This window comes from Bombyx mandarina, chromosome A1, assembly GCF_030267445.1.
Source record: "Bombyx mandarina strain Sakado chromosome A1, ASM3026744v2".
NCBI lineage: Eukaryota > Metazoa > Arthropoda > Insecta > Lepidoptera > Bombycidae > Bombyx > Bombyx mandarina.
Window position 1 is genome coordinate 20,758,783 of NC_143234.1, and position 25,195 is coordinate 20,783,977.

Genomic DNA, 25,195 nt, shown 5'->3' on the forward strand with positions numbered 1-25,195 from the left:
ACTAAGTATAATATTTATTGGCTTATACCTTTTATTTTTTTAAATCGCCTACTTATTTTACAATAAGTTGATACTTTTTCTTGATAAGACAATACCTTTATTACTCGGAATAAAGAGACAAGATGGCAGCTTGCCTGAACCAATAAATATATTTTTTAATTCATTTAGGTCTAAAAATCCGCTTTTAAATCGTCACGATTTTAGCACGGATTCCCAATGCACTATTAAAGAGAATCAGCACGAAACTTTCTGTATCAATCACATCACTCATGTCTGGTAATGTGTTTTGTCAAAATATTATGTTTGAGAGATTACTGGTGGCCCAGAGGCCTTTCCAGTTTTACCAGAACAGGTGGGCGTCAAAATACTCTTTTTGTACATACAATCTAGACACTACACTACGATTTCCGCAACGCTGACATCGATTTCGCTTCCTTGTGCACGCAATATATTTTTAAAGACTGTTAAATATTCTAAATTATAACGTTAGCTTATTCCATAACCATAATTGCCATAAAATGTCACTCTATCGGGCTCAGTCCGTGAGCTTACATACCCGTATTCGGAATTGGAAATAATAAATTGGAATAGACCCGTAGGCACTTAATATTTAAAACCCGCAGCCTAGCAATGATGAGGAAGAAAAGAACAAATATGTATGTCATAAAAATAATTAAGAGAAAACACAACGGTCAATAAGTACTATTACATCTTCGGTTTATAATTTTCCTTTATTATTATTTTACTATTGACTCAGTGGTATTGAGGAGCTTAGAATGCTTTCATCCCCATAATTTGCAAACAAATTAAATTGTCCCTTCATAACTAGGTGACACTACAAAACCTGCACACGCGGCCCGTACACATATTAACTCTCTCCAGGTCATCCAATCCTACTTTGTGCAGGATAGCTGTCGGAGCACCATAGTTTGTGTAAAATGTAGATCTAACGACCTAAATCTAGTACCGATACGTAAGTATCTTAAGGAAACGTCAGAACGCTACTTCGACAAAACGGCGCAACACGAAAATCCTCTTAACGTGGGCGCCGCTAGTTACTTAACGACCGCAACGCGGCAACGTAAAGCCGCCGTTCCCTGAAACTTCTCGGATCGCCCGGATTCACTCGCGATGCTTTTAGGACCCTCAATCACCGGTCACCGTCCTCCAGCGAACTGACCCATTGACACAGTCCACTGAGTTTCTCGCCAGTTCTTCTAAGTGAGTCGCGATACCGATCCGGTGAAAGATTTTGCTCTTACTATGGATAGTGTTAGCAAATTCACTCAGGTTCATCCTGTGAGCTCACCTGTCCCTCCGGGCGTAGCCGGAATGGCCTCTTAGCCTACCAACAAGTAGGTAGGGGAAAAATATCATAAAATACTTTTATTTCAAAACTTTCGAAGTTTAATAGTCCAAAATGTCGACAACAAAATAAAATAATGGAATAATGGTCGAATTTCGATCATTGGGTGAACACTTGATGAATAAATAAGTTGATGTTTTTTATTTAAATTTTCTAGAAAAGGATTTTTTTTTATTGCTTAGATGGATGGACGAGCTCACAGCCCACCTGGTGTTAAGTGGTTACTGGAGCCCATAGACATCTACAACGTAAATGCGCCACCCACCTCGAGATATAAGTTCTAAGGTCTCAGTATATTTACAACGACTACCCCACCCTTCGAACCGAAACGCATTACTGCTTCACGGCGGAAATAGGCGGGGTAGTGGTACCTACCCGTGCGGACTCCCAAGAGGTCCTACCACTAGTGATTACGCAAATTATAATTTTGCGGGTTTGGTTTTTATTACACGATTTTATCCCTTCGCCGTGGAAGTCAATCGTGAACATTTTTTGAGTACGTATTTCATTAGAAAAATTGGTACCCGCCTGCGGGATTCGAACACCGGTGCATCGCTACATACAAATGCACCGGACGTCTTATCCTTTAGGCCACGACGACTTCATAGTATAGTAACAATACGTATGAACATACGAGGAAGAGAAAAACATTTTTATTTTAAACGTAAGTATAATTTACAATATTAGCTGCTTTCATCAGTCCAGTTTCTACCTTCGTGTTTCCTGTAAATAGTCTTTTATGGAGTTCAATTGGCTCCATAACTGGAGGCCGTTCGGACCTAACATATGGTTTCGGATACGCCGTCAAAACGAAGGAAATTCCTGTGTTTACCGGAGTTGTCTTGAAAATAATTCTGCACGAATTGTACAAATGTCCTCCGTACGCCAAATGATTCATTTAGAATTAATTAATTTATTATCGAAACGAAACAGAAACATCACAATATCTTGTCATTTCGCGTTTTACAAATGATAGTTTTATACTTTTTTTGTTTGTTCAAAAAGGTATCAATTGAATCTATTAAATTTCCTTTGATCAACATCTTTTGATTTATTTAATACATACTTAAGTGAACAAGCTCACGGCCCCCTATCAAATAATTACCGGAGCGTATCACAACATTAATTAACCACCGCCCACAGAAACATGTGAAAACATATTTTAGTTAAACTAGGATAATATTATAGTTTTTGGTTTTCGCAATTCATTGACATATTTAAAACTGGTTTTATGGTTTAATCTCATCCTTATATTGGAATATTAAACAACTTTTGTTGTCACGGACAGCTTAGGTGTCGAGTTTACCAAATTTATTTTTGAAGATTTGATGGCCTAGTAACGTGACCTTTAAGCCAAGTCTAATATTTTCTTCTTTTAACCTATTATAATGTAAAGCGAAATGAACTGAAGTTGATGAATTAGTTCGCGATTATACGAATACTAAAAAAATCAGGTAAATTTACAGAAGTAAAAACACAACTTTTGATTGACTATTGTTACATAAAATGAATCTGTGAATCGCACTGAAGCTACCACAGAGTACTTTTTGATAAAAGAAACTTGAAGCATGTCATTTCAACCAGGTGACTGAAGTTAGCCCCTCAAAAAAATTTTTCTTTCCTGTTTTCTACTTATTTTCTATTAATTCGTTTGTTCATCATTTGTTCTTGATTGTTCACTGTTAATAATTGTTTGTTCTGCATTTATTTATTTAAAAAAAATATTTAAAAATATACTTACAAGTTAGCCCCTCTAATGCAATTTTTAATATTTTTTCATCCTTAATGACTCGTAAATATTCATTTTCGATTGTTCTTATATAAAATACGTTTGTTCTCTTTCGAAATTACTCATTTTTTGTTTAATTAACTATTTGTATTAGTTGAATAAATGTATGCAAAATATGTGTACTGCGCATGCGTCAACTATAATGCCTCAACTTTCTACGCGGTTTTAATCGTGAAAAAAAAAACAATTATAAATCCTGAAGGATCAATTAATTGGTATACAGTTTAATTAAAAAAATTAAAAAATAAATAAATGAAATAATGTGCATTCGCGTAAAGTTAGACCAAATACATTTTTTCCATCCTCTTACTTATCGTATTAAAATGTTATTTTACTAATGTTAGGAATATAATTTCGACTGTGTAAAAAAGTTATTATAATGTATACCTACATTATCTCTTGAAAGATAAATAATGAACATATTTACTTATTTGTTTATATTACCTATGTGAACTCCCTATCTTTTTTATACCTTCATAACGATAAGGATGGAAAAAATGTATTTGGTCTAACTTAACGCCAATGCACATTATTTCATTTATTTATTTTTTAATTTTTTTAATTAAACTGTATACCAATTAATTGCTCCTTCAGGATTTATATTTGTTTTTTTTCACGATTAAAACCGCGTAGAAAGTTTAGGCATTATAGTTGACGCATGCGCAGTACACATATTTTGCATACATTTATTCAACTAATAAAAATAGTAAATTAAACAAAAAACGAGTAATTTCGAAAGAGAACAAAAGTGTTTTATATAAGAACAATCGAAAATGAATATTTACGAGTCATTAAGGATGAAAAAATATTAAAAATTGCATTAGAGGGGCTAACTTGTAGGTATATTTTTAAATATTTTTTTTAAATAAATAAATGCAGAACAAACAATTATTAACAGTGAACAATCATGAACAAATGATGAACAAACCAATTAATAGAAAATAAGTATAAAATAGGAAAAAAAAAAATTGTTGAGGGGCTAACTTCATTCACCTATTTCAACCTCAATGTCCTCAATTCATAGCTCAAGCAACGACTTGTCTTGATCACTCTGTGTTATTATTAACAGGCCTTACTGGCTTTAGTTCAAATTTAAATCACTTGAAGAATGATATGTGAATAACTGAAAAGTGCTGAAATTAGCAAAGATGTCTTTCTCGTTCGGCACACCTTCAAGTGCTCCTGCTACCACAGGACTCGCAGGAGGTTTTAGTTTCGGTACCAACAAGTAAGTGACTTACGTATTTTACTATACTTTAAGTAGTAACCTTCTTAGTAGAAAACCTTTTCGGTATTTTAAATAGGTAACGTGGATTTTTAATCTGCATCAACACCTAATGTGGGTTGAAATGTTTTCCTTTTCTGGAAATCTCAAAAATTGGCGGTAACCATATGTAAGTAGTGCGTTACGTTCTAAAAGGTTAATAAACGTTAAAGATTTACATCTCCAACGATAGTGTAAGTTGTAAAACGTACTTTTTAAGTTCTCAATAAGTTTGTAGTTTTTGACTACTAGTTCTAGTACTAAGAATACGATAAGAAGTGTATGTCAAATACCTGTTTAAGTTTTTCTTAATTTTTAATGAAGTGCTTGTGGCTGAGACCTTTTGATGCATAACAATTTTAATATTTTTATTTGCAGACCTGCAACCCCAGGATTTGGCATGACTGCAACATCTCAGCCATCAACAGGCCTTTTTGGGAGTACATCTGCTACTCCAGCGCCCGCATTTGGTAGTGCAGGTTTTGGTTCGACAACACCGGCATTTGGTTCGACTACTACACCTGCTTTCGGTGCATCAACCACTCCGGCCTTTGGTACAACAACTAATCCAGGTTTTGGTTCAACACCTGCTTTTGGAGCTAATTCTGCAGCTCCAGTATTTGGAACCACTACACCGGCCTTCGGCTCAACAGCTCCTACTTTTGGTATTTTTAATTGTTGTTAATTTTTTAAGTTAATGCATGTCTGGAAAGCATTTGTGCTGTGATGTCATATTTTATAATGGCTAGAATTTGAAAACACTTAAATCAGGGGTTCCCAAACATATTTTGTCTAGTGCCCACTTTGAGAATAAATTCTTTTTTAGCACCCCCATTTTTTTAACTACTTAAAAAACCACTATAGCAAGACCTCAGTTGGTGTTTAAAGTCCTCCTAGATGAAATTACAAATCGCTTCCCAAGCCACAACACAACGGCCCCATTTTTTTTTGGGTTTCTTACCCCCTTTAGGCCTGCAGCGACCACAAGCGGGCGTTATCGCCCACTTTGAGAAAGGCTGAAAGGCTTAAATGGACAAATTTTATTTAAGGCTTACTATTCTTTTAGTTTATTATATTTTTTTAACTGTGTAATAATAATCTTGTTTAGGCACAGGCACTTCAGCATTTGGGACGACTACAACACCGGCTTTTGGTACAGGCACTGCTGGGTCAAATTTTAGCCTTGGATCAAATACTTTAGGTCTGTCATAGTAAATAAATTATTTATATACTTCACATCTATACTGCAGTCTGACTTGATTGATTTTTTTCTGCAAAAACAAATCATAGAATGATTGATTACACTATTACGAATTTTGGACTTTACAAAAAAAAAATATATTGTTTTTTGTTTTAAGATTACTTATTTAAGTTGATTTTAATAAATTATTTGTTTGCTTCAGGTGGTTTTGGGACACAGCCAGCTACTACATCAACTACTGGGTTGGGTCTGAGTTTTGGTCTTGGTACAGCAACTACTCAAACAGGGTTTGGACTATTGGGAGCCACTGGCACGGCCACTACATCTAGTAGTTTATTTGGTATGTACTATTTACTAACATTTAACCAACAGTTTACCGTCTGAGCTACGCTCACAAGTGAAACAGTTCCATATAAATTAAATGCAATTTGTTACTATTTGCTGTTCTATGTAAGTATTGTGCCCACACTGGCAGTACTCACTCACTGCACTCATGGCTATGTACTACCACTCTGCCTATTTATTTTGTGAAACAATGAAACGTTTTGGTTTGCTGTGTGGGGAAATTAAACTATAAAATAAGACTTGAACTCAAGTCTCAAGGTGGATGGCTGTATTTATGTTATTACTGTCTATGGACTCCGGTAAAAACTTAACACCATGTGGGCTTGCCAAACAATCTCTGCAATAAAGAAAGAGTTTGAAAAATTGTGAAAATACTGAAAACAAGCATAGAAATTCCTCTCAATGGAGTGGGAAAATGAGTAATTTCATCCATCCGTGCTTAAATTTATCAGCAAGCTAGATGCAACAGTACAAGGGCGAAAGTTTTAACATGTCGATGACAGTTGATGACAATTACTGTTGGTAGGATCTCTTGTGAGTTTGCTTGGATTTCTGCCGTGAAGCAGTAATATGTTTGGGTTTGAATGGCGGGGCAGCCATTGTAACTATACTGAGACTTTAGAACTCATATCTCAAGGTGGGTGGCGGCATTTACGTTGTAGATGTATATGGGCTCTAGTAACCACTTAACAGCAGGTGGGCTATGAGCTTGTCCACATATCTAAGCAATAAGAAATGCAGCATAAAATGCAGCAAAAACATTAACAAACAATTATTAATGACTTTCTCCATATTTTGACAATAACTACAGCCATTTATAACCCAAAACCGAGTGGAGAATGCCTACATCATACAAATTGAGATCATAATCCTTCCAGTGCCATGTATCCCGACCATTTCTCATCCTACAAACCAAAATTCCAATCTTTTCAAGCACCCACTAGTAATGTCCTGATAATACCTGAAGATTTAAGTCCTGTAAAACGTGATGATTACAAATTAAAATGTGCTTCTAGAGACTGTTATCAGATTGTCACTCCTACAGTTGGTGAGATGAATTTATCGAATCAATATTATTAACTTTCATTTTGTGAGAATTAGAAAATATATATGTAAAATATTTAGACTTCCTGAGATCAGTACCAAAGACATAGTAGGTTATATTTATTAACTTTTAAAACGTAAATAAAAGATAACTTTATGATACTTAAATACATAGACACAAATAGCATGATGTCTTCGTTAGCTTTCATTGGTAGTGTATTTTATATATTATTGTAGATTAATGAGTAAATGCTACTTTATGAAAATTTTCAATATCATGATTTTTTAAAGTTGAAGTCATGAAGTCTTAATTTAAGAGGGATTGCTGAACTGAATATGGTGAAAACTAAAACTAGATTATTCTATCCATAATAATATTAGATAGTAGTTAAATTTGTTACCTTCGGAATTATCCAGCATTCTTAGTGATTACATGATAAGACAATAATTTTATTTGACAATATAACTTCTTGTTTTGTCTAATTATGTAGTGTGAAATTATGTAACACTACATAATTAGACACATATTACTTTTTATAAAGATCAAAACCTATTAAAGTATTAGAAACAGGGTTCCGTTGCATCTTGTAAATTGAGTATCAGTTATAAAATTTAGTCATGTTAACGGCGACTCTGTATAGATCCACCAAACAATAATAAAAACATTTACACTATATGTTTTCGCACATATTGTTGTTCAAGTTATATGATGCGTTTGAATTTTATATCAATAAACAAAGAAAAAACTATTAAGTACCTTACTACTACTACCTTGACTTTACAAGTAATTTCTTTCTCCTATTTTGCTTAATATCTATTTGCTTGTTTTGCGAAAAATTGGGAAATTATCAGTATTGTTCCTCTGCCAATAAATTAGAACAAGAAATAACATATAAAACATAAAATAAATCCAAATGTTGAGGCATCGGATGATAATGGTCGATCTTATTGTTTGACTTACATTACTTATAATTAATGACTCAAAAAATGTTAAAATCTAGATAGAATACCTAAATTCCTTTCTCAATTTTTCAATTTAATTCCTCTTTCATAAACCAAATCTGCCGTGCTTGTGATATATACAGTAAGTGCCTTGGAGACACTTTTGAGAAAAACGCGGTTAAAGATTTCAATTTTACTTTTGACGTTTCTCGCGAAGTATAAAGCATATCTAAGTTTTTATAAATTTTTAAGATAAATATAGGCTTTTTTAACAATTTGCCTATTATTATTTTTATTTAGAAATAATATTTAAATTATAAAGCTTGAAAAAATATTTATATTAAGGAATTAATAATTAAAAAAAATCATTTTTTTAAGCATTGGTACAGTAAGTGTGTGACTTACTGTAACAATCTTTAGTTTGAACTACATACTGCAATTATGATTACGGAATGAGGTAAATGTTTAAACAGAATAACAAAAATTGCACAATTTGCGTAATAAAACTTAATCACTTACTGTAATTATATCTAGGAGCAATATGTAAACTTATGGCATCTATCATAAAGCACTGGAACCATAATTAATTACTCTTCCTCGATATTATTTGTAGATAAAAGAAACAAAAGAGATCTTATGAAATCACAGCTTAATAGAATAATTACACAACTTTGTTAATACTATAAAATTTTAAAATCAGTTCCATTTATTGAATTTTTTAAGCATTGAAAATCATATCATAAACTAACTAAAAAGAATCAATTCGTGTTTGTACAATCTGCTTCGTACATCACATAATCATAAACCAAATAAACTAAGCTCTGTAGGTATCTACACAAACAACACCTTTACCGTACCTTTTTTTTTCAATTCGTGTGTGTACTTCTTTGTACACAATAAAAAAACACCAAAAATAAACACTTTGTTTCTAAAAAAACTAAGACAGTTTTCTCTTTGGAATCTTTATAATAAAAATACTAATACGTAGATTGACAGAACGCTCTGCACAACCCTGATCTAATAAGGTACTTTAAAATCTTTAATAAGTCATTTAACCTCTTAAGACGGTTATTACTACTAAACTATTATGTAGATTATGAAATCCTCGATACAAGAACTTATCAAATAAGTCGTCAATCTTACAAATTAATAATAAATCGTTTATGGTAAAATAGTAAATGTCCTTTAATTGATTAGTAATATAAGTATATTAGGGGTTAAAGTAGGAAATTGCCGATTTGTACTGAAAAATTGATATTCGTTTTTTTTTATTTAACATATTTATTTAGTCATAATATCTTCCATTATTATATTGTTTTATACATTGCTGTCATCTAATAGAAAGGTCATTTATGCCTTTGCGATAGAACTCTGGTGATCTAGATTCTACAAACTGTGTGAAAGCATTCTGTACTACTTCCTGGGAAGAAAAGTTTTTATCATGTAGAAAATTGTCCAAATTACGAAAAAAATGGTAGTCCGTTGGAGCAATGTCTAGCAAATACGGGGGGTGACCAATGGTTTCTAATTGTAGTTCCTGTAGAGTTAAAACGGTTTCTCGTGCTGTATGAGGTCTCGCGTCATCATGGACCAATAATGGTGAAAATCGATTCATGATTAAGGGCTGTTTCACTGCAATTTTAACTATAATTGTTCGGAGGACGGCATAGTAGACATCTACCGTTATTTCTTGACTAGATCGGAGAAAGCTATAGTGAATAACACCATTCTGGGATCCCCAAACAGTTAGGTACCATTACTATACAGGGATTGGTAAGCTTTGCTTCAGGACACTGTTGCGGCGTTTGACATGAGGTCAGCCATTGCATTTTTCGCTTACGGTTATCGTAAGGAATCCACTTTTCATCAGATGTCACAATTCGATCCAATATTACTTCATTTCTGTATCGATTCAACAAGGCAACACAAGGTTCAGCACGCGTTTCTTTCTGCAGATCAGTCAAATCATAATGCAACCATTTTTCATTTTATTTTATTTTATTGATTTGGTGCAAATAGTAAATATTGTTGGTAAGGTAACGTTAAGCCATGCCGCTAATTCCTAGGTAGTTTGGCTCGGATCGGCTGCCACCATATTTTTCAATTCATTGTTGTTCACCGGTCTACCACGTGGTTCGTTCTTCAAATCAAAATTTCCATCACGAAAGCGTTTAAACTAAATCGCACGGTGCGTTCATTAGCAGTCCCCTCTCCAAACGCAACATTGATATTGCGAGCTGTTACTGCAGCGTTAGTTCCGCGTCGGAAATCGTATTAAAAAATCACTCGAATTTTCGATCTTTCTTGTCTAAGCTGAATAACAAAAAAAAACTGAAAGTCGATAATGGAAAGTTGCACATGTTTACTAAAAAATCTCAAAGCATGAAGGTTCTATGTCAATTCGAAGTACCTATTACAACAAAACGGCAGTTTCATACTTTAACCCCTGTTATTTAAAAAAAAAAAAAGAACTCAAAACTATTCGGTTAATAGATTTGTTGCAGAATTCGAAATGTTTAACCAAAAATCTCTTCTATTCTCAGGCATCAGAGGTACAAGCTTCTGTATAATATCTGCTTTATGGTCTGCAGTGATTCCTCTGGGACTATTTTTAGATTTCACCTCAGGAAACTTTTGGGTTTTTACAATTTTAGTTTGTAAAATTGTAAAAGGTCCAATGATTGAAACATCTCATTATGACCTGTTTTATACATTAGTATGAATTGAGCCCTCCCAACTTTAACTAAACACCTTATAATATTTGCAGTAAGTAACGTGTTTACCTAACATGTTCCAGACAAGTCTACGCTTAATATAAAGTATTCCATAACATAATTACAGTAGTGAATCTTGCTGTTGTTACGACTATGCATAAAAATAAATATTTTAACTTGCTGACTTATCATATACACAGTAAGTTGAACTTACTGTAGATATGTTAAGGTTTAGTAACTAATGATTTATTTTCAACAATTAATATAATAAAAGTATGTGGTACTTACTGTTAATATGTTTCAGTGATACTTGATGAAAAATACTCATATCTTAAAAATAATAATAGCAAAATTACTTACTGTATCAATACATAGGAAATGGTTTAAACTTTATGAAAAAATCAACCGTATGTGCCCATACTGCAATTATAATAAGTATGTTTTGGCGCAAAATGTTTCTTACTGTAATTATGCTTATCCTTATTTAAGTTTCTATACCACATTTAAAAATTTTAAATATACAGAAATGTAGGTCTCAATCTCTACATTCCAAATATATGCTTAACTCAATATCGACAAAAATGTGACTTACTGTATTTATCGTAAGCACGGCAGAAATGTTGATCATTATTTTAACCACCCAATCATTTTCATCATTTACATGAATAAACCTAATTTTCTTTCCCAGGACCTAAGCTTGGTACAACCAGTCTAACTGGTACTCAGCCATCGACATTAGGTAAGTTACTGAAACTTTTATCATGTGATATTGACATTGCGTTTAAAAGATGTTTAAATTTGAACATTTGGCAAATATTTGGTAACATTAACTTTATTGCTCTCTATTGATATGAGAATTTATTACAATAATAGTGGTATCCAAATAATAGTATAATAATAATGATAATAGCAAACTGAATTATTCCTTAAAATTTAAGCTGTATTTTCTTAGGTTTCAATTACTATATTGAAATGTGTAAAGTTACGCTGTGTTACGCCGCTACAGACCAGTTAAAGTTTTGTGTGTACTTAAAATAATACGGATATTATCAGGGACATCAAGCTTCGGCCTTGGAGGAGTTGCACCGGCTACAAGTGGTATTGGTGTGACGAATACTACAGATGCTAAAAGTAAGTCCATATGCTAAATTTATATTGAAATAGGAATATCACCATCTTCTCTCTGCTGTATTATGTGTTCTGGTTTGAAGGTGAGAAATTTCACATGTGCCAAGACATACCATGGCAGCATTCACGTTGTGATATGTATGGTATTGTGATTGTTCCATCTGGGTAGTATAAAACTATAAAAAAACACTGAAATGTCTAGTTTAAACAATGTGCTTTTTGAATGATTTTACAGCTGAGCCACCAAAGCAAACCAAGCTGCCAAATGAGATTTCAACAACAGTGGATTCATTCAAAGAATTTGTCAAGAAACAAAAGTCTCTGAGTTCTGAAGTTATGCGAGTGTCTATCAAGCCACTGCATAAGGTATGGTTACAAATAATTTTAAGTATTTAAACAAGAAAAATTCGTGACTTTTGAGGTTTATTAATTAAAACCACGTTTTACGGATTATAAGCGGGCGTTTAATTATTGGACTCGACTTCGATTACGTTATTCAGTGTCATCTAGTTTAAAATAGTTGTACTACCTAGGGAAGAAGGCACATCGAGTATCATACGAGTAAGTAAGTAAGTAATACGAGTAAGCATACGAGTCATGTATCGTAGAGGGCACGCGCGCATTCACATCAGCACTTTTACATCGTTTTACTCAAACCGTAGTATAAAACAACGGTACACGTTCAGCACTCATATACAGCGGTACTCACCACATCAACATATATAGAATTAGTTACTTGTTAGCGAAGTATATAATAAACCCATATTCTTTGACTAACAGCGATTTCTTCCTACTTTTTTTTAAGGGATTTTATGACCCGGTAACTAAGACCTTTAAGTCACGTCGTATTTTAATTTATCTTATTTTTATGAAATAATATGATAATATGAAATGAAATGAAGATGATTAATTTGAGACGTTAGTCAACTGGGATGAACTTAAATGAAATGAGATGAGACGATAGGGGATGAAATATAATCTCAGTAAAATTGTGGTTATTTACTGAGATTTTCTCAGTGGACTTTTTGGAGGATCCCGAGAAGTTACGTCCAGCGGCTTTTTTCATTTTCCCACATTTGCGCACTTTCACAGATATTAAACAGTTAATAAACCACCTTTATTACACATTTAAACCTGAAGAAACACTAAATAGACAAAATAAAACATATCACACAACTTCACTCCTCGCGTTCCCGCCAAAAATCTGATAATTTGATAATTTATTATCATAATATCGATGTACCGATGTTATCGAAACCAAAACATCGATGTTTACCAGTTAAACATCAATGAATATCGATCATCCCTAGTGACATAGTACTATCGTGATATCGCTTGTGGCAGGTGGCGGGCGAGGCGGCGGTCCTGACGCGCGAGGCGGCGCGCGTGTGCGGCGAAGTGGCGCGTGCGCGCTGCGTGTCGCGCCGCCAGCGAGCCGCCGCCGCCGCCGCGCTCGCCGCCGCCGACACCGTGCTGCGGGACAACGCGGCGCCCGGTATGTTTTTTTTATTTATTGCTGAGAGGGGTAGACGAGCTCACAGCCCACCTGGTGTTAAGTGGTTACTGGAGCCCATAGACATCCACAACGTAAATGCACCACCCACCTTGAGATATAAGTTCTAAGGTCTCAAGTATAGTTACTGTGTATAGTATACGTACACTTCAAGTATAGTATACATACATTACTCATTACTATTTTTTCCCTATCTAAGCTGGTAGCCTTGAGAGTCCTTGCCTGTGTAAGCGAGCGAGTAGGTGAGCTAACGGAGCTCTAACTTGAGGACGTTGCTAACACTAGCCCTAGCAAGAGTAGTGATTTGCAGAATCTACCACCGGATAGGAAACGCGACCCACTGAGAAGATCGGGTGAGAAACTCAGTGGGCTAAATAGTATGGTAGGCAGCGGCTTGGCTCTGCTCATGGCATTGCTGACGCCCATGAGCGACTGTAACCACTTATCATCAGGTGGGTCGTATGCTCGTCTGACTAAAAAGGCAATAAAAAAAATAATAATGATGACGGTGCTGCGTTCCACTCCGATTTCGACCACGTTGATCTGCTTATGCTGATGGCTGCTTACCGAGACGTATGATATCCATAGAACATAAATCCTCTCCTGGCTGAGCATTTGCTGGCCCACCTGTCCTGCTAAAACTGGAAAGGCCTTCCGACCACCAGTAATCTTACCTTCCTAAAAAAAAAAAACACCACTGCTATATACTATTATATAATATATAACCGCATATGTGTTGAAAAATAATTATAACGTTTATTAATTAATTATATTATAAATTAAATTAACTGATATCTCCTATCGCACACTAAATCTTTAATCATGTTATACAAACTCTCAAAAAGTGCTATTTGTAATATGTAGTAATAATTCAAATTATAATAATATGAACAACTCTGAGAGTAGTGTAGTGGGCTGATAAGGTTCTCATAACTCAAGATGCTCAAGACCATTGACGGTCAACCCAAGAGGTCATTCAGGTTACATAGCAAAATCAGAAACTCATGTAATTTTTTTCAGGTTCGGAGCTGGAAGGCATGGCGCCTCCTCAGTACGTGAAGGACCTGATTTCTGAACTTGAACAGCATCTAATAACGTTTAGGAGACAAATGGAAATCGCAGACAAACAGATGCAATCGACACCCAAATTACTGACCGAAAAGGGTAAGTGTTTGACGACAGCGATAATGTGTTTTAATTACTAATTAAGATCCATCAGTCGTTGCAGCTGTTCTTACTGGAGGGGATGGATTCCACACTTTACTGGTGGTAGGACCTTTTGTGAGTCCGCACGAGTAGGTACCACCACCCTGCCTATTTCTGCCGTGAAGCAGCAATGCGTTTCGGTTTGAAGGGTGGGGCAGCCGTTGTAACTATACTGAGACCTTAGAACTTATATCTCAAGGTGGTTGACGCATTTACGTTGTAGATGTCTATGGGCTCTAGTAACCACTTAACACCGGGTGGGCTGTGAACTCCTCTACCCATCTAAGTAATAAAAAAAAAAAATGATGGAACCCACATGTACTTTTAAAAAAATATCATTATTTACTAATTTAAGTAAAATTATTACAGAATTAACACTAGGCATTCGTCGTATGCACGAGTCGCTGGTAGCTCTGGCGGGCCGGCTGCAGACTGTACATTCCCAAGTCGAGGAGCAGCTGCGTCAGTACAAGAACCTGAGGACCTACATACTGAAGGAACCGGCTGCCACGTTTGACCTCCTACAGAACCGTTAGTCGACATTATTACAAAACTAATAGTGTCGTTTGTTATTTGTTCTTTCTATTCGCGGGATGTTTTCACTCGGAATATTTAAAAGTCAAACACACTACATATTTCAATAATATCTATAATGTTCAGATATATGTGTACAATGTTAAAATATAAACTAAAAAAGAGTAAACGACGCTAGGCGTTTTGAAATACGTACTTAACAAGTGTTCACGATTGACTTCCACGGTGAAGGAATAACATCGTGTAATAAAAATCAAACCTGCAAAATTATAATTTGCGTAATTACTGGTGGTAGGCTCTTGTGAGTCCGCGGGGGTAGGTACCACCACCCTGCCTATTTCTACCGGGAAGCAGTAATGCGTTTCGGTTTATAGGCTCCAGTAACCACTTAACACCAGGTGGGATGTGAGCTCGTCCACACATCTAAACAATAAAAAAAAAGTTAAATTTTCTTTAAGAAGTTTATATAATTCCGATATTCCGAGGTTCATATCAATAATATTTTCCCAATGTTTTACATTAGCTATTTAATGTCACATCTGCTTTGCGAATAGCTTCCTTTTATAGTGTACGCAAATAGTGGAATATGTTATTGCAGATAACACAAGCCTAGACCAAATGTTACAAGAGGATGTTAGCGGTAAAAGAAAGTTTAAGTCTACGTTGACCGGTGAAGTGAACCGAGTGAGTGCCGTGCTGGCCGACCCTAGAGCTGCTTTGGGTATGGATATAGTTCAGTCTTCTTTGTTGCAGTACATAGCTATTAATGCCCCCGGTGTGCAGTGATAATGCTGGTGTCTAGGTGCCGCATAAAAGAAGTATCATACGGATCTAGCACTTGTTCACGAACAACTTTTATTGCCTTTGTAGGCAGACGAGTATACGGCCCACCTGATGGTAAGTGGTCACCATCGTTCATGGACGTCAGCAATGCCATGCCGCCGCCTACCATTAAGTACTCTCCGCAAGCCTCGTTTGAAGAAGGACATGTCATAGCGCTCGGGAAACACAGTGGAGGGGAATTCATTCCATATCCGGACGGTATGTAGCAAAAAAGATATCTGGAAGCGCTCTGTCGATGAACGCAGCGGTTCCAGATAATATGGATGAACTCTGCTCCGGTGCCACCGATTTGAGTCCGCGCGAGTGGGTATCACCACCCCGTCTATTTCAGCCGTAAAGCAGTAATGCGTTTCGGTTTGAAGGGTGGGGCAGCCGTTGTAACTATACTGAGACCTTAGAACTGACATCTCAAGGTGGGAGGTGCGTTTATGTTGTAAATGTATGGGCTCCAGTAACCGCTTAACACCATATGGGCTGTGAGCTCGTCCACCCATCTAAGCAATAAAAAAAAATATGGCGGGAGGACGACGCACTAACTAATGGGATCGCTTGCAGGAGGCGTGCACCAGTTGGCCGGGCCGACGCCCTTCAGCTATATCGGGTCCAATCTGACGCCGATTACGAATGTTGATAACAGCGGTATGTATTTTAATACGCTTTTATTAGCTTCAGACGTATGTATGCCCTTAACGGAATCATTGAACATGATTTTGACCCCCTTCAAAACGTCGGATTAACTCGAATTTGGTATACTTATTAAGGATCGATGACAATTTAAAATTAAAAAATATATATGTATTGAGAAAATTGATATTCTACAAAAAAATTAAAAATAAATAATAGTTTAAAAAAACTAACAAAATACGCTTTTATAGAAAATTCAACTAAAAAATAGAAAATAAATTTTAATAAATTTGAATTTAAAATAGTGTAACAAAAAATGATTTGATTGTAAAAAAGCGTATTTTTTTATAATAGTTTTTTTAAACTATTATTTATTTATGATTTTCTTATACCTACCTTGAAATACAAGTAGAAATACGCAAAAGAGATACGGCACAGAACTATGGCGTCTAACCTGGACGTTATTAAACTATCATTGAAACACATAGATGCAATGGTATTGTATGGGAATGATACCCTGCCCCGTTTAATTTAGTCAGTGTTTAACGTGCAGTGATCCACCGCGGCCGCTGATGCGAATAAACATGTCAATATACTTAGTATTTTATTGACTGCTCCGGTGAGGTTCCCGGAGGACAATACACATAACCACAAATAATCTCACCATATAATTGATAGTTTGATGTGGGGACAACGTCGTTGCGTTATCTCTTTCGAAAGTTCGAAGCGTCTACCGTCTAATATTGTACACAAATTATATACTTTTGTATTTCACTGAGTGAGTGGTCGTACTCACAGCCATCTGGTACTCAGTGACTACCAACGCCCACAGATACTACCACTGGAGTTAATATCTTGTGGTGGGAGGCGGCATCTACGCCGTTTATTTTCCTCGACCCCACGTTCGAAGTCTCCGAAGAGCAGTACAGCAGCTGCCCCGCCCTTTAAACCGAAAAGCATGAGTGCTTTAGTGCAAAACTAAGCAGGATGTCATTTTCCCCTATCTATTAGCTGGTAGTATAAGGGATACTCCAGCTTTTTGTGGACGCTGGGCTCACTGGCTCAACCTGAGAGAATTGTCTTACACTGACCCTAGCAAGAGCAGTGCTTCACTGAATCTACCAACGAATTGGAATCGCCACCCACCGAGAAGATCCGGCGAGAAACTCAGTGGCTCGTGTCTGTGGGCTAGTTCGCTCGTCGAACTCCATCGTAAATGACGAGCTCGACGAGGTCGGTGATCAGTGCTTGAGGGTCCTAAAAGCACCGAGAGAGAATCCGGAGGATCGGACAATACAATTATCGGGAGATGGATGCCTTCCCTTGCCCCGGTCGCCTGGGTCGGATCTGTAATTAGCGGCTGCCACGGTAAGGAGGCTATGCCAGGAATGAGCTATGCTGATCCACACCACGACTTGCCGCCGATACGTCCTTTCACATTATTTATCAGGGCCCTGAAAACTGAGATCTTTAATACATTTTTTTTTGGAAACTATCGACATCTTAGGCGGTTGCCCCTAAACTTTTAAATTGTTAAAGTTAAGGCATTTAATTATTGTGTGACTAATCACAAAAAATAAAAAAATTATAAATCATACAAGTTTTTATTTGTTATAGACAAATTTAATAAATTTTAAAAATTTGTGGTTTCTGATAATTTACAAAATCCTTCATTAAAAATAAAATATAGGATAGTTTAACACTACAAGTCCGACTGGCGGGACTTTTGTGAGTTTTTGTGAGTTCGTTGTTCCGGGCTGTTGGCGAAGATGATATAGAAATAATGTTTACACTGATTTGGTATGAGGTTTTAATATAAAAAGCGACACAATAACTAACATAAAATACAAAATGAGTTGAGAATCGTACAGTTAATCTAAGACTCGCAATATTTTACTGGTCGTCGTCGCGCGCGCTGAGGGCGTGTGTTTTCGCGCTCAAAGAGCTCTGTCTCAGCGGGCGGTAAGGCGGCGGCGGGGGCGGTATCGCACGTTCGGAAATTACGTTCCGTTATAATAGGTAATTTGTTACTGCCATTAACAGGAGCAATGAGAAACTAATCGAAACGAAGCCATCTAGTGGCCGACGACCGTCAACATTTTTGTTGAGTGCTTGAGTTGCTTATCTATAACTAATTTATGTGTATTATCTATGTTATGTACGTTTTTTGTTTTTAAAAGACTTTTTGGCGGGAACGCGAGGAGTGAAGTTGTGTGATTTTTTCTATTTCGTGTTTTTTCAGGTTTAAATGTGTAATAACGGTGGTTTATTAACTGTTTAATATCTGTGAAAGTTCACAAATGTGGGAAAATGAAACAAAGCTGCTGGACGTAACTTCTCGGGTTCCTCCAAAAAGTCCACTGAAATAATCTCAGTAAATAACCACCATTTTACTGCGATTATATTTCATCCCATATTATCTCATTTTATTTAATTTCATCCCAGTTGATTAATGTCTGAAATTAATCATTGTCATTTCATTTCACTCCATTTTATCATTTTTCATAAAAATAAGAATATAAATTAAAATAAGACATGACTTAAAGGTCTTAGTTACCAGGTCATAAAATACATTAAAAAAATGTTTTTAAAAATGCTTTCACTCGTCTCCAGTAAAAATTTCTGACTTTTGATACATTAAAACAAATAAAAACAGGAGTTGGGTAAGGTTTCCATTTGTTCGTTGTCCTAAAGCCTCGACGAGTGCATTGCATCAGTCCTCATTTCGTCTTTTCGCATTAAAAGTGTACAATTTCCAAAAATATTCGAAATTGAGATAATATGCGGAATTATTTGGTGTCAACCAGTATTTTTCTCATAAATACTGTCAAAAGAGCTTAATTTAGTTTTTTTTTTTAGTTTACCTATGTTTTTACGACTATTAACAAAATTAATAGGTACATAATTTTATCTTAATTTAAAAGACAGTTAATGCAACTGTTAAAAAATAAAAAATAAATGTTGCAAAGAAGATTAATATTAAAAATACCACATGTTAATCCATTAAAACTCACTCTCTTGTAAAATTAGTAAGTTTTGAGATTATACAGTTTTAATGCGAGAAGACGATTTGTGTCTTCAGTAGTTGATTGACTGGTTTTGTTTCAGCAACCTCGTGGCCTCCCCATTCGAATCCTCCGCCGCAGACGAATTCCACGTCTACCTTGCTGTTAACGGGCCCATCTTCATTCCAGCTTCAGAAACCGCCCGGGAAGAGAGGAAAACAATGATATTGGCGTTAGATAGCGCTTTGTTAGCGCTAATCGGACATTGGACCAGTGCACTGTCTAATAAACGCGAGTGAATCTTGAAAAATAATTAAAAATAATTCATGTCTGGAAGTGTTTGTTTATCGGCCGCTGTTGTGTAGTGCTAGTGCACGGATAATGTTTTTAATGATCGAGTTGAATAGTCGTTTTCATATTTAACTAGTGAAATCTAATTGTGCTCTGCTGTGAATATCGCTAAATGTATTAAATACACATATTTCCTAAAGCTACTTGTCCATCCACTATTATGCGTTGATATTACTATGTCAAAAACCATCCCCGAAGTGCCAAAAACTATTAAATTTTCAGGATTAAGATAAATGTTTTTATAATATTAATATTTATTATATTTGTATTAGGGTACTGTAGTAGTGCTGTATGTGTCTGAGTAAATTTAAAGAAGACTTGTGTACAGGATAAAACACCATCTTGAAAATGAAGGTAAGAGTATGTGTGTAATTTTATTTATGAACATAACGAATAGATACTATTGTACTATTTCACACTTATTTAAACTTTATGTGCAAAGGTATAATGGCGGACTTAATGCCTGAGGCATTGTCTGTCAGTCAACCAAGGGTGGTCTAGAGAATACTGTGGTAGTTGCATTACTTAATGCGAAAATAACCAAATTCATAAGAATATTACGTACATTAATAAACACATACATGGTATACATATATATCATCCCATGCGACATCATATGGACGCCTCCAGGCTTCTATCGGTCGCCCCACCCTGCAAGCTGGTGCGCATCTCTGCCTCACGCCATAAATGGACAGGTTGGTGGACCAACACCTGGATTTTAATGTGCTCATCCAAATTTAGCCGCTTTTTATATTGAGTTATTTTAATTGAACAAACTCACGGATTACCTGGTGGTTAAGTGAGCACTGGAGCCTGCAGGCATCAACTACGTCAACGCCGTCTGTCTATCTTGAGACACGAGTCCTAAGTCTCCGTATTTACAGTACAACGGCTGCGCCGCCCTTCAAACAGAAACGCATTACTGCTTCACGACTGAAATAGGGTGGTGGTACACACCGGTGTGAGCTCCCAAGACGCCCGACACCACCATTTTGCTAATGTTTGGGCCTATTATGAGACTGCAGGATAGGTTTTGTCAATGCGGTCCATTTGGACCGTTCTCAGGGTGGGAAATCCCATTCACGAGATAATGAATTGTTTTATTAGTATATTATAATGGTGCACTGCCCAAAACTGAGCAAAACATTTGATTATTTTGTATTATAAAATTTTATTGTCTTATTATATTTATTTTCGAAATGTGGTCCCGTTTGTATGTTGTGCGTGTGATAACTAGTACCGATTAAAGTTTCAAATAATTCTGATGCCGTATTTTAGGAAGTGAAAAACGTCTTGTGTAATTTCAAGTATTAGGCAATGGGGTTCACCTACTGAACTCAACCTGACTTGACTTGCGTTCAGACTGAGACTACGCAGTACAAACTGCTGTCATCAAACTGAATAAGAACGAAAGTGAGTCTGGAGTCTGGTGGTCTAATAGTCGAACTGAACGGCGTGGTATTCAGATGATTCCTAATAACATATGTATATAAAAAAATCACATTCTTAATAATGATAATAACAATAAAAAGTGTGTCCTGCCGTCTTCTCAGGCGTGGCAGTGTTTAATACAAAAATAATAAAACAAATCACAGTATTTGTTTTATTCAACAATTATTTTAATTTATTAAAAGAGTTTATAAAAGTTATAATAGAGGCAGAGTAATTAACTTAGCTGAATTTTTTATAATAATTAGACGGAAGTATCATGAATTACATATAATTACGATAAATCTATATATTATCTAATTTTATGGACTTGAGGCTATATACCTTTTTTTAAAAATGCATTTCTCAGAGGTATACAATATTATGAAGTAATACCAATGTACCTTGAAATAATTTTGAAGGGGACGAGGGAGGCAGGAGATTCATTTTATATATAAAAAATAATAAGTCTGTGCTAAGAAATTGAAATATTTATTTATCTCATTATTTGTAGGAGACTAACAGCACACTCGTAGACCTCAGGCAAGTCAGGAACTTCCGCTCGTGGAAGATTCTTATAATTCATGAAACATGGATGGAATCCCTCGCAATAATTTTTGTAAGTCGTTGTATTTCAGTCTTGAAATGGGTTTTCGAGTTTCTCGAATAGGTTTCGGCGTGGTTATCGAACATGCTCTTCGTTTGTTTCTAATAAAACTGACTTGTTCGAATGTTTCCTGGTCAAAAGAAATTTTGTAGGATATTGTTGAACCCATCTCATATTTTCGGAAGTGCATCCACACTATAGTCGAATAAGGCACGGTTTCTCCTGCATCCGGTTTTTTCTGTGAACAAAAGGAGTGATGATCCTTCACAAAAAGCAGAAAAATACTTACAAGTGATCGGTTTCCATATTAATCACTTTAATTTTATTATTTCTTGAACAGTTCTTAATAAACTGCTGCCAGTGCCAGGGAGTAACAATTGGAAAACTCCTGGATCTTTTTCTTTTTGCGTTCTATCGTGGATCACATCCACTTCCATGTGAGTGTGTCCTTTTAGTAAATACTTGTGGTTTATTATTTACAAATGCTCTTTTTGAGTTAATATCCAGAAGTAAGCCACCATCAAGTAGACATTGTTATTCTGCCCCGCACAAATGTCGCTCCATAAGGTTACTTCTTTCAATGCACTATCGACAGTCTGTTCAAGAAATTCAACTATTCCTGATGCCATATCTTTCCACCTAGACCCGCCACGGTTACGTCCCACATGAAACACCAGCTTTCTTTTAGAACTGAGTTTATAACCGTAAAGTTTATAACCGTTTAAACATCCACAGCTTTTTGTGATAGAAACTTTGGCTATTAGTATAATAGGGTGTTGGTAAACATCTTTGGAGATCTAGAATTAGATCTTAGAATTTTCTTGGCTCATGGCTTTCTATCGTACCAACGTTGTCAAATCCTTTTAGCGTATAGCGGAGACTGATTGATTGAGTAATTGGGTTTCTTTCTTTCTTTTTCATGTTGTTTGTTTGAGATATCAGTAAAGCGAAGGGGGATGATTGTGTATAAAAAATATCTGTATTTCTGTAGTTCTTTAGATGGATCCGAATGCACATCAAGGTCTTTGTAAGGCCTTGACGATAACATTTTGAGTGAATCGTGGCATTCAAGTACATATTGATGCTTTCTCCGGGGCCCTAGAAAACAACATAATTAAATTGTATAAGTAATTATCACCGAAGCATTCGTTCGGATCGACCACTGAAAATAAACGACATTCAGCCCGGTTAGTCCTCAGAAGGTTGACGGTGAGAGGCATTAACAACTACTGAGCACTACCATGGGTTGGATTAAAATTTATTCCAAGAAAAGAATAACGGGCCACATGAGAGAGGGCTCGCCACTCAGCCACTGGCCACTTATACGACAAGCATGCAATTACCACTTGTTTACATATCTATTATTTACCTAGTATGTTCATGATAATGGAAAAAGTAACTTAAAACGCATACTTTATTATTAATCAATACATACCTAGTCTTGCCATAAATTCTGAGACAAAGGAAAAAAAAATCTATTGCAAATAACATTTATTACTTTTACAGTGTGTTAGTTTAATACATAAATGTAAAACAATTTAAAGTATAAAAAGCTTATTCGAAGTGGTCTCTATTGGCTGCAATACAGTTCTTTAAACGTCGAGGCCAGTTATCAATAGAAGCACGCACTCTTTCCATGGGAAAATTTTTCACTGCCAATCGTACGGATTGTTTTAGGGACTCCAAATTATCATGGCGTTTAGAGCAAGCCGTACTCTAAAACTGACCCTAAATCATAATCCAGCGGATTAATATCGGGACTAGACGACGGCCAGTCTTCAGCTCTGATGAAGTCCGAAACGTTCGTTTCCAACCAAGACTGCGTAGACCGAGCTTTATGACCTGGCGCCGAGTCTTGCTGGAAGGACCTTTCTTGATTATTGAACATGGTGTTGTTAAGGGGCTTCACTACCTTCTCAAGAATGGTATCTTGATACACTTATGCCGATGTTTTGATACCTTTTTCACAAAAGTATGCCCCAGTCACTCCTTCATAGCTAATACCCCACCAAACAATCACTGAAGTCGGATAGTGCCCACGTTGCACTTTGTCGACTAATTGGGAAGCTTCCTTAGAGCTTTGAGCATAAATACGGTCATTTTCTTTGTTAAAATGTTGCTCAATTTTAAAATTTTTCTCATCCGTAAATAAAAAAAATCTATGACCTCCCTTTGCGTACCGCTTCAGTAGTTGTTTCGATTTTACCACCCTATTCTCTTTTAGATGATTAGTTAAGAAATACCCCAGTACGTCTCTTATAGGCTGCAAGTCCTAAGTCATCATTTAAAATACGTGACATGGTTCTAGGTGCTATCTTCATCTCCCGGGATAGCATCTTTTGCTTTAGAGAGTGATATAATAAACCCTTTTGGAACTGGTGGAATAAGTCCGTGAAGGACAGACTTGTTCAAAATAACGTAGAAAACTGTCAAAGTCCACTTTTTTGAATTGCGACACATGTTATATGTAGCGCACAGCTCATCAGCTCCATATTTTGTTGAGGTGTAATATGTATTGGTTTCCGGCTATTGTTTTTTTCTAGTCGAATCATCAATATTATTGTCATGGTGCAAGCTGACAAGCTGACATCAGTAAAGCTATCTTGTTTTTTTGGGACATGAGAAACAAAATTGACGTCTTTTTGGAACATTTAATTGGCTTTTTGACTCTATTATTTGTTACATTATTATTTTATGTTAGTTGGCTGTTAGTTCTCCTTGTAGTAATTAAAAAAAAAGTAAATAAAAAAAAAACTTGTGTTCCTTGAGAAAATGTTCGACAAGTTCATAACTTGTGAACCAGTTATCAAATATAATGTTACGGTTTGTTTTCGAAATCAGCTGCTCAATGCGATCCACAACATCAAACGGTTTATTGCTCATAAAATATCGATTATCAGTCTGCTTTCCAGGATATATTTAAAGGTTATTGCTGTAGGGATTTCTTGCATCTATCAAACTATTTAGTGATACTGTATTTAGTCGGCTTGGATGGAATGTATTAATGAAATTTGCATCGGCCTCGGAAAGCTACCAGTATTTCATCGATGGTTAGATAATCTCCTGGGACATAAGATATTTAACAATTTTCAATAAATGTTTCGAATAGTTACCTGATTGGTGCCAGTTTGTCTATTAGCTTCCTTTCATCACGAATAGAAGTATCGTCAAAGGTCAAGCAGCTTTGGATGAAATGAAAGCGTTATTTGGACACTACAAGCCTAAATATTTCCACGCTTGTGTCATCATTAGTCCACAGGTCACTCAAATTTTGTCTCCCAGAACAATAAA

At 35.8% G+C, this 25,195-nt stretch overlaps 1 protein-coding gene across 1 annotated transcript; it reads left to right on the forward strand.

The window, feature by feature from the left end:
• The first annotated feature begins 4,128 nt into the window (after nt 1–4,128).
• On the forward strand, nt 4,129–20,103 carry Nup58 (nuclear pore complex protein Nup58). The gene is made up of 13 exons (XM_028174005.2): nt 4,129–4,383; nt 4,798–5,084; nt 5,528–5,620; nt 5,823–5,960; nt 11,354–11,404; nt 11,719–11,796; nt 12,029–12,159; nt 13,138–13,288; nt 14,327–14,470; nt 14,882–15,043; nt 15,645–15,767; nt 16,445–16,528; nt 19,622–20,103. Exons 1-13 carry the CDS (start codon nt 4,304–4,306, stop codon nt 19,741–19,743), a joined length of 1,644 nt encoding a protein of 547 aa, XP_028029806.2. The 5' UTR covers nt 4,129–4,303; the 3' UTR covers nt 19,744–20,103.
• The last annotated feature ends 5,092 nt before the right edge of the window (nt 20,104–25,195 follow it).

Bases quoted from the DNA above. Each gene is read 5' to 3' on its own strand.
- Nup58 (XM_028174005.2), top strand. From the start codon at position 4,304: ATGTCTTTCTCGTTCGGCACACCTTCAAGTGCTCCTGCTACCACAGGA. The intron at 5,961-11,353 runs GTATGTACTATT...TTTCTTTCCCAG, and splicing joins TACATCTAGTAGTTTATTTG to GACCTAAGCTTGGTACAACC. The intron at 11,797-12,028 runs GTAAGTCCATAT...ATGATTTTACAG, and splicing joins GAATACTACAGATGCTAAAA to CTGAGCCACCAAAGCAAACC.